This window comes from Teleopsis dalmanni, chromosome 2 (assembly GCF_002237135.1).
Source record: "Teleopsis dalmanni isolate 2A chromosome 2, ASM223713v2, whole genome shotgun sequence".
In the NCBI taxonomy this organism is placed as follows: Eukaryota; Metazoa; Arthropoda; class Insecta; order Diptera; family Diopsidae; genus Teleopsis; species Teleopsis dalmanni.
Genome location: NC_051847.1, coordinates 89,272,624 through 89,283,629, shown reverse-complemented (window position 1 = coordinate 89,283,629; position 11,006 = coordinate 89,272,624). Strand labels below are relative to the sequence as shown.

Here is an 11,006-nt window from a genome sequence, read left to right as displayed (position 1 = left end):
CTATTGTTTTTATGATAATGAGTTATTCAGGTGATTCCACAAGAGTAAAGTTTAAAGTCTAGTCTCGATCTTCTTAACAACACCAAACACTGTAACTTCGGTTTACGGTACTTCTAAGCTATTTTGCGGACTTTCTTATATTTTCTGGAACCACAACCTATTGTGGGCAACCAGTGGGTATTCAGTATAATCGATGATTGTGTGATCGTGTTTTAATTCAGCAGAACAGTCAATATGGGTTAATTTAGTGTTTGCAGAGTTTCTATAATGCTTTTTTTGGCTTCAACACTGTCTTTGCGCATCAAAAAACACTATGCGACTATTTTCTGTGTCGGAAATTAAAATTGCCATTTTAAAGAAGTCGTTTTGAGTCAATTGCGACCATAAAACTAGGGTCACGGAAGGAGTCAAAGGTCATAGTTTAATCTGACATAGTTGTCATATAATCCAACTGGTTTATTTGAAATGTCGTAAAAATAAATATTAATTGATTGAATAAATTGAGATTACATACTACTAATTATATGCTTGAAAGAATTATTATTATAAATTTAGAATTTTTATAGAAGCTTGTTGTTATGCTCTTTTGATTTTAATAACTAATAAAAGTTAGTTTTAATATTTGGTTCAAATTAAAAACAAAAGCCTAATTAAAATTCTGTTTTTTTATTAAAAATTTGGTGCAAAATCCAACAAAAAACACTTAGTATTTTTATAGATACTAACAATAATTCTACAAATGCAAAACATAGAGTAAAACTTATATCGAAAATATCTCTTCATTTATTATTAGATTGTTTGCATACTTGTAGTTTACCGTTGCGTCGATATGAGATTCAATGATATGGAATTATTTTCTAGCATCCTTATTAGAAATTTTTAATTAATGTACATCTCATATTCGGAGAATTATGATGTTATTTGATTTCAGTCATAGGAGTATTTACCGAAACTACAGTTAATCTCATGTTCGAGAGCTCGTTCAATGTTTGTTTATTGATATACCGATGCCAGAAAGCAATGAAAATGAGATTCCTACCATAAGCAGATATAGAAGAAATAGAATTATCAATATGTATGGCCTTTTAGACCAATAGGATTATTGGGTCACTGTATAGTTTTGTTTCATATTCTGTTTAATTAAATTTTACAAAGTGCCGTTTTAATTTAGATTTCGATATTAACATTTTCGTATAAACACATAGAATTGAAGAGGATACTTAAAATGAGAAATACATATCGGTAAAATAAAGACAAAAACACAAAATATCCAACTTCAACATAAATTAAGACATCATTTAGCAACACAATTATATATAAATTTTTAATAAAATTATATTTATGTATATATACAATTCACATACTATGTGTTTGCAAAGTTTAGCTATAATTACTTTTAACAATATGAGTGTAAACACCATTTAATATTAATTAGGGATTACATCTTATCTATGGTATGAAAATAACTTAATCTTTTAAATGGAATTTGTAAGAACAATAATAGGAATGAATAAAACTTAACGATTCAAATTTTAAATAAATAAGTTTAAAATAAATATTCGCGATAATTTTCTTATCAAATATCTTAGTTTGTGAGTTATAATGTGAAATTCAAACTACAAGTCCATCCGACTCGTGTATTAATCTTCAGTCTTTTAAGTTTTTTTAGTCCTTAGTTTTCTGACTAAACATGCAATAGGTTTATTATTTTATATACATATATATGTTTCCAGATTAGCAATAACCACTTGTTAAATTATTCCAAATGTGATTTCTATAAAATACATTACCTCGTTCGTTCGAATTATTGTGATTTTATAGATATGTGGTTAAATAAATGAATTTTCATTATTATATTTTATTATTTACAAATCTTTGATATCTGTAAAAACTCTTCATTGTGTCTAAATACTTTTGACCTATCCAATCAATTTTTCCTTAAAAATTTTACGATATCGATTTGGATAAATGTATCCACGTTTTAATAAAATAAATATATTTCTGATTTCAAGGTTTTTATTTTTGTTTAGAAAGCATTTGAAAAAATGTGTTTTTAATTTATTCATTTATTTTGATAACTTCCTCCTTTTACGAAATCTCCTTTTGGAATTATTAATGAGCTACTATCCCAATCACAAGTAGGATACGAGAATACGAGGATATGTACTTGAGTAAATCTGAAGTATATAAAAAGCTTTTATGTAAAAATTACAAGGTCTTTTCCAATATAAAAAACTCAAATGCGTGACTCAAGTCATTTAGATAATAACATAAAAAAAAGTGAATAAATTAAGAAAAAAAAACCCAACCACTCCTTAATTTGATGTAAAATGAAATATTACATGTATGCATACATGCTTTCATGATATTTATATTGCGAGGGTAAACAACCATAAGCCAACTATTAAGTTAATCGAAGTCCTAATCACAATGCAATAGCGAGCCATAATTTGTTTAATTTTGCTATTACAGGCCACTGTGGTCACACAAGTCCTTGCGAGCAGCTATGCTATGAAATTCATGATGGCATGTATGAATGCGATTGTATCGAAGGATATGAACTTAATAAAAACGGATATAGCTGTCAAGGTAAAAGCAATTTTTGCTTGCATTTCTTCATATTTTTAAAACAAATGAAAAAAAAACTATAGTAGTTTTCATTTAAATAATTTTTTTTGTACAAAAATTTTAGTTATAAATTCAACATCGACATCTGATGGGCACTCAAAATCAGACGAAGATGTGCTTTATCAGAAGGGCGCGTCGTTCAGTGCTAAATTAGCTAACGATAATGAACGTGATAATCAACTTACATCAGCATATTCCTATTCATCTTCATCGCAACTAGCATCAGGCACATCCTTTGCGTCTGCTTCTGATGAGGAGGATGCAACGTTTTATAGCGATGATGAACTCGAACGGTTTGCACAGCAACAAAAGGTCAATTCCAATGATTATTACATATCATCCGAAAGTATTAATTTCAACAGTGAACAGCAGCAAGAATACAATAGCAATAGCCAAGAAGTACCTGAGTTTAAAATGAAGGAAATGCCAACTTCAATCGAAGCAAGCAATGCGAAAAATGAAGAGAAACGAGTTGTGATAACAACTTCAAAACCTATTAAATTTCTTCTCGATAAGAAGCTGAAAAAGATAAATGTCAAGCACCAACAACAGCAGGAACCTATTCACAGAGCAGCAACAACAAGCGCAGCAATTACAAAACCTGAATTCATCAATTCGGATGCTATAATGAATGGTGTCAACATCGACGATGATTACTATAGCAAGCAGGATATGTCAATATATGACGATGTCAATAATAATCAATTAAACTTAAGACCAATCAGTCAACAAACATATCAGAATCAGTTGTTAAGCAACACCGATTCACAGCAACATATAATATCAAAGATTACTAATAATAAAAGCAATAAAAAAATCATTTATACCAATAAGGATAAAACGGCAACCGCAGGTGGTCCAGTCAATGAAGCTATTGTTGGTCAATATAATAAAATATCAGAAAAATCAAACATATCAAATATGTATAATGAAAGCACTGCGTGGGTTAATAGGTAAAGACTTTTCATATTTAAATTGAAATTTTAAATTAAATTAAAAGCTATTTATAAATAAAAAAAAATATATAAATTTTTTTATTTAAATCAGTGATAACTGCAATTTAGATTGTGGTTTAGATGGCATTTGTGATAATACTGAAGAAAAGATGAGGTGCTTGTGTCCTTTTGGCAAGACGGGTTCGAATTGTGCAGAAGGTAAGAGTGATTGTTAAATGTTTTTTTTTTTGATATATTTCATCTTATTGTTGAATTAAATAAAAATATAAACAAATTTTAAGAAATTTATCCTTTATATAATAAAGATTTTATTTATAATAATATAACATTCCATTAAAAAGTATTTAAAATTTGTTCTTTGTTATAAATGACTTTTTATTTAGTTTTTTCCGCCGGTTATCGAAATCGTGTGCCCGACTTTCTAAGATATTAATATGTAGTATACAGTCTAAAGCATTCTCTCTTCAGAGAGACTTATTTCCTCCCGGAACAGCTTTTGTATTACTCTCGGACCATTCCTTTTATATTGGCGTTGCAAGCCATGCTCTGTTGATCTGTCACCAGATCTCCACCTTTTCACCATTTTCTGCTTCTCCTTTCCTGGTCTAAATTCTTGGCTGTGAGGACTTGAATCACATATTATTCCATCATTAACGAGTTCTCTGATTTTGCTGTTATCTTTTCCACTAGTTCTTGGGATGTATTAGTTTTAAATGGTTTTCATGAACTTATATTCATTATATAATTTTAAAAAATATTTTTAATTTTTGTGATAAAAATTATATATTAATTCCACAACAAACTAATTTGATTAGGTATTTCAAACATTTATAATAATTATTAAAGTTTTGAAGTTTTGAGTCTCCGTTGTCATTTTTGAAAAACTCAGTAAAATTAATATATTTAAAATTATTTTCCTTTTAAAAGTATTAATTTGTTGACCTTAAAAAAAATTTCAATATTCTTTATTTATTATCATATATTATATTATGTATCAAATATAATCTGTTTTATAGAATCGAAGATACGTGTACCGAAGTTTTCGAAAAAATCATGGTTGGCTTTTCCAGCATTACGTGGTGCATATAAACACGTACAGGTTTGTATTAATTTTATTAATTTTTAATTTTTATTAGTACGAAATATATTATATATGAGGTATTGAGATATATAACTTCATATTAATTTCAATATGAAATACTCGTATTAAAATAATAACAGAAGTGATCAATAAATAAACTCATAGACATAAACTTCAAACTTCAATCTTTTCCATATATATGTGTACATTAGTAGTAGCGGAAGGAACTGTAAAAAGGTCAATCAAATATTATTGAAAGGAAGAATTATGTTGTCCAAGATTGTTACTTTAATTTTCATTCGATAAAGGAAATCTACGAATATAATTGATGGATATTCCAAAAACGTTTTCAGTTAAATGAATGTTAAAACACAGAAAGTATTTCGAAAAATATATAACTTGGGTGTCCATCAAGTTATTTTAACAAAACACACAAATGAAGTTGTTTCTGAAACGAATTAAATAAGGTTAAGCTAATTAAAATGTGTACTTATGATATAGCAATAATTAATATAATAATTTAATCCTCATATTTAAATTTCTAAGAATAATACTAAGCGACAAAAAAAGTCCATTGTTGTTTTACGTGGCTTTCTATGTCGTGGAGACTTAAAACCACGGTGCTCTCAACACACGTATTAATATAAGCGGCAATCAACGCCCCATTGGAATATCACTCCTTCCACCTTGGTAAGATGCGAGGCCTATCTAATATATATATGTTTATGATGGTTCGCGAAAATAAGCAATAGTCTGATATATTATGACAAAAAAAAAACGATGGCCTAATGCGTTGTTAGACTCAATTTTTTTTAGCGATGAATAATGTTAAATTGCTTCGATGTTCCAGTAGTAGAAATAATTGGTGTCTTGCTTAATCATATCTAGGCTCTGTTGACGGTGTGCTCGAACTAACGCGATGGCGATGGAAAAGGATGGACGATAATAGGTGACCTGAAAATCAGTCAACAAATTATTGGCGAATATACCATAACTTTATGAAATATTAACAATAATAGCCTCTATATTCTGATCATCTCCACGTCAACTATTGCCAAGTGATAGAGTTTCAAACCACTTCGTTTTATTTAGATATAATAATATTTTTTGGTTAATAAACATATATCGTACTCTATTGTTTTGCTAAAATTTAGTCTTGGCAGTTTCAATAATATGATCATTTCCAATCCAATCATATTTCAAAAAAAACTTGAATTGTCTTCAACAAAAATAAAAATAGGTATACCCTGTGATCAAAACGAGAATTTTAAGTTTTTCAATTCCTGTGCTTATCCAATCGTATAATGTTGATTTTATCCAATCATCAACTAAGTACTGTACTCTCCAGATATGGCTCCGTGTGAGTTTTTCTTCTTCCTCCGATTCAAATTGCAATTGCGAGGAACGGGTTTTGAGAAAATAAAAAAAATTTACCGATTGGATAAGCGCGCAAATTCAAAAATAGGCCTCTCGTTCTTTTTGATCAGAAGGTATGTGTATGAAAAATGCACGATTGTGTAGTAGAACAATGAGAGAAGCATAAAAGATTGATACTAGGACAAGAGCTTAAGGAAAAGTACACAAATCTATAACAAACAAATAAAATAGTACATAAAGTAAGAACGTGTTCCTTAAGAACACTAGCAGCAAATGGACGCAATATTCCATATTCTTGCGGGAGTATTATTTATTGGGCTATTCGATGCATATAGTAAACATGATAAATGTACTAAAGGAATGTCTTGGAAACTGTGAGAATAATTTTATTTAAATATTAGTTATTGACTTTTTTGAGAAATACAAATCTTATGACCTAAATGAAAATTGTCAATCCAAGGTATTAAGAATTAAGGACACCTTTTCACTGAAAATTAATCCATAAATTTTTTTCACAATGAAACCATAGATTTTTCGAATCAAAGAATCACAAGAACCAATGATTTTAAATGTTTAATTCTTCGCTTTATAATAATACTCAATATATTTATTATAAATTAAAAAATTTATAAAAGATATAAGAAGTGAATAAATTAAATTTTTACAATAAAAAGTTTATTATTTTTCTTTCATTTTTAGATAAGGATTGAATTTCGTCCTGAATCATTTGATGGTATCATTTTATTAAGTGGTGAAAGAGACGATTTAACCGGTGATTTCATGGCACTGCTACTTAATAAAGGATTTGTGGAATTTTGGTAAAAATTATTATAAATATATCTTTTTTAAGTATTTTCTAACGCATCTACACTATTAGGTTCGATTGTGGTTCTGGAGTTGGTAGTGTACGTTCACGTGAAACCATTTTATTAAATGAATGGAATTCAGTTATAATTTATCGTCATCGTTGGGATGCTTGGTTGGTTTTAAATCATGGCACTAAAGTACAAGGACGCTCTAATGTTTGTTACTTTTGAGAGAATAAAACGAACATAATTAATTAATATTACACTTTATAGGGTCTTTTCTCTCGTATAACATTCCGAGAACCTGTTTTCTTGGGTGGTACTGGAAACATAACTGGCTTATCCAAACGATTGCCAGTATTTAGTGGTTTTATGGGTTGCATACGCAGATTTGTGGCTAATGAACATGAATATAAGTTTGATGAGCATCCGCTGGGTGACGTGGTAAAAGGATTTGATATTGGTAGGTTCATCACTATTGCTTTAATTACATGGAGTTATATTAATTTTAGTTAATATCAAAATGTATAATTAATTTATTTTATTTGAAATATAATATAAACTTAAATCAAAAATATTTTAAAAAAAATTGTTTTTTTTTGTCACAGATGATTGCATATCAGATAAATGCTATACTTATCCATGTCAACATGGGGGCAAATGTTTGCCATCGGATCAAGGTGCAGTTTGTTTATGCCCCATTGGTTATGTAGGGGATTTATGTGAGATACGTATGGACTTACAAGTAAATATCAACATATACCATTGTTTTATATAATATTTATAATTGCCTCTATATTAATCAATAGGTACCAGCATTTAACGGTTCTTCGTATTTGCGATATGCACCACTTGGTGACAAAGCACTTATCTGGTTAGAGCTGAAGGTAAGCTTAAAATTTAGCTAACAATAGAACTATTTATAATAAGCATTGTTAAAAATTAAAACCTTTAAATATGTTTATCTTTATGTATGAACGCAGGTAATTCTTAAACCAGAACAACCAGATGGTTTGATTTTATATTCAGGACCTAAGAAGCATGGTGACTTTATTGCATTGTCTTTAAATGATGGTTTCGTGGAATTTACATTTGATTTGGGTAGTGGCCCGGCTGTTGTTAGGTTGGTGTATTTGTGAATAATAATTCATAAACTATATATAAAATTATGTACTATGTAACAGGAGTGAATATCAAATATCTACTGGTCAATGGCATACGATTAAAATTTCCAGAACTGCTCGTTTGGCTGTGCTTAAAGTATGTTATCTCAAAAATCTTGTTATCTTATCTTAAAAAATGTTATCTAAAGTTATCTTTAAAAATATATATATTGTTTTTATATTAATTTAATTTAAATTTAAAATTTAATTATATATTTTTAATTTTAATGACTAAATTTGTACAAATTTTTGTTTCTTTTTAATATGTGTTTATTTTTTAGTAACATTTGTTTAATAGTATTTTATTTTATTATTTTATTTTATATACAATATAATAAACAATATTTTATATGATGTATATAATGTTATGCTTACTATTATTACATTCATTATAATAAATTATAACTATTTAGTGATTTTTTATTTTGTTATAATATATTTAAATAATAGTTATATTATTTTTCGCCTAAATTTTTTAATGAATCATCATTTTGTACTTTGGAATTAAAAAAAAAGTAATTAAATTCTTAATATAAACTATTATTTACTGTAAAGAGGTTTTTATCGAACTGCAGTGAAATTATAACAAAAAAAATTGTTTTATTATTAATTAAATTAATTTAAATTAATTATTTAATTTTTCTTAGTTTATTTTTTTTAATTTTTTAAATTATTATTATATTACTAATTATGTGTAAATTTCATTGACGGTCATATACAGTAGTTTTCTTATTTCATATGATTTCACATAATTTTTTGTTTTAATATATTATACATTTTTATTCTTTTTTGTTTCTTTTGTGATTTTGATTTTATTTTATTTAATTTTTGTTGTATCTTTTTTTTAATTTGATTTAACATTTTGTGTGTAAAATAATTCAACAGCATTTAAAATATAATTTATTTATAATTCAATAGCATTTCAAATATAATTTATTTAATATTATGATATATAACATATATAATAATATTAAATTTATTCAATTAGGTTGATCAAACACCTGAAGTAATGACTATATCTTCAAACGGATTTTGGCATCTATCTCTGTCTGAAAACCTGTTTGTGGGAGGTGTTAATCACGTTGACAAGTTACCTTTGGATTTGAAATATAAACCGTTTTTCATTGGGTGCATACAAAAGGTATACATTTAAAAAATTTTGCGATTAAATAAATTTATCACATACATATATTACTAATGGAAAATACTTACATTACATATGAATGTCTTAGAAATTGTTGAATTTATTGTATTTTTAACTCATATTATTATATTACCATATTTATTAACAAATAATATTAATGTTATTCAAATTATTTCCTGATTAATAATACTAAACTATTTATGTTTTTTTTCAAATAAGCAATTATTTTTTATCTGAACAACCATAATCAGCTATTATTACAACTTGAGTTAAAAATTAATATAAATATACTTTTCTTATCTGATTATCGTATCATAAAATGAATAATTAAAATTCTTTAATTCCAGATTGACATAAATGAACACTCTTTATCAATCATTTCCGAAGCTTTGGGTGGCACAAACATTGGCAATTGTCCGCATGCTTGTGTTGCACGTCCATGTGGACCCTTCGCTGAATGCATCCCTCAAATGGAGAACTACGAGTGCCGTTGCAATGCCTTCAACGCACAATGCAATAAAGCAGCTGAAGTGCCGCTTGAGGAATTACAATTGAATAAGGCTAAGAATAAAAGCAAATCACTCGAGACAAAGCATTTTGTAAACGGACAGAACACAAAAACTAAGAAATCATACGCCAAGCAAACAAAGATACACAACAACAAAGAACACGCAAGATATTTGCACAAAATTGGTAAAACAACTTTAGCAACAACCACCACAACTAAAGCTGATACTACGACAACCACCACGACTACCACAACTGCATCAACTCCAACTCCAACAACATCAATACACCACAGAGTGGACTTCGAAGACATCGAGGATGATATTATATTCCGTGATGTGCACGGCATGCACAAGAAGTACGAGCACAATGAACAAGGACAACGCAACAATGCAAAATTACAACAACGAAACGAAAACAAAAACACCAACAAAAGAGACCATCAATCAATAAAACACCAACAACAAAACGATAAAAGCCAAGACGGTTATTATGGCATCAAGGATGACCCCTACCAGAAGCATTACACAATTCCTTTCAAATTAAGCAAGTTACCAACACATTACGAAAGTTTTCAAACAAATCCCGAAAGTGATATTCTAACATTTGACGATAATTCCGATTTTGAAACAACGGACATGGATGATGACCATCCTTCAGACTATTACAGCAACAATAACAGCAACTATGATGACACTGATAACGATGATGATCATACCAATGATAATAATTATGATTCAAATGTTGAACCAAGTGAAACTGAATCCGAGCCATTCATTGTGGATGAAACCATATTCGATGATAACGACGACACAGAATCATATCACCGCAAACAATTGACGCAGGATATGCAACGTATAATGGCAAATAAACCTGCACAACATGCAAAAGCTCCCAAATTGGTAATTAGTGAATATGATTATGATAGCGTAAGGCAAGCAGATGATGATGATACTAAACACGATGATCTCCTGGAGCCTGTTGCTAAGGAAATCGTAGAAGAGAAAACGCAACGTACACCACCACCACAAACGCACACTGATTGGAGTTTACTAAAGAAACTAGATTTGTCCGCAGACCACGAGAGTCATATTGGTGTGCGCAAGAATTTTGGAGCCTGCTTTGCTGGAGAGGATAGCTACTTTCACTACAATGATGCAGAAACCATGAGTCAGGTTATTAGCTATCACATTGATTTGAATTTGCGTATAAAAACCCATTCATACAATGGTGTTATACTCTGGTCTGGTCGTCAAACTTCTACAGAAGAGAATGACGACTTTTTGGCATTGGGTATTGAAGATGGGTGAGTTTTGAAAATACCTTTAAATTTTTTTAAATAGA

General features: G+C 28.8%; 1 protein-coding gene across 1 annotated transcript; it reads left to right on the top strand.

Annotated features, from left to right (window-relative positions):
- Positions 1-2,476: 2,476 nt before the first annotated feature.
- LOC119684428 lies at positions 2,477-10,972 on the top strand. The gene is made up of 13 exons (XM_038098469.1): positions 2,477-2,589; positions 2,693-3,581; positions 3,676-3,782; positions 4,601-4,683; positions 6,742-6,860; positions 6,920-7,064; positions 7,122-7,311; positions 7,457-7,593; positions 7,658-7,735; positions 7,832-7,971; positions 8,033-8,108; positions 9,000-9,152; positions 9,503-10,972. The coding sequence occupies exons 1-13, from the start codon at positions 2,529-2,531 to the stop codon at positions 10,970-10,972; spliced, it is 3,648 nt and encodes a 1,215-aa protein (XP_037954397.1). The 5' UTR covers positions 2,477-2,528.
- Positions 10,973-11,006: the final 34 nt, after the last annotated feature.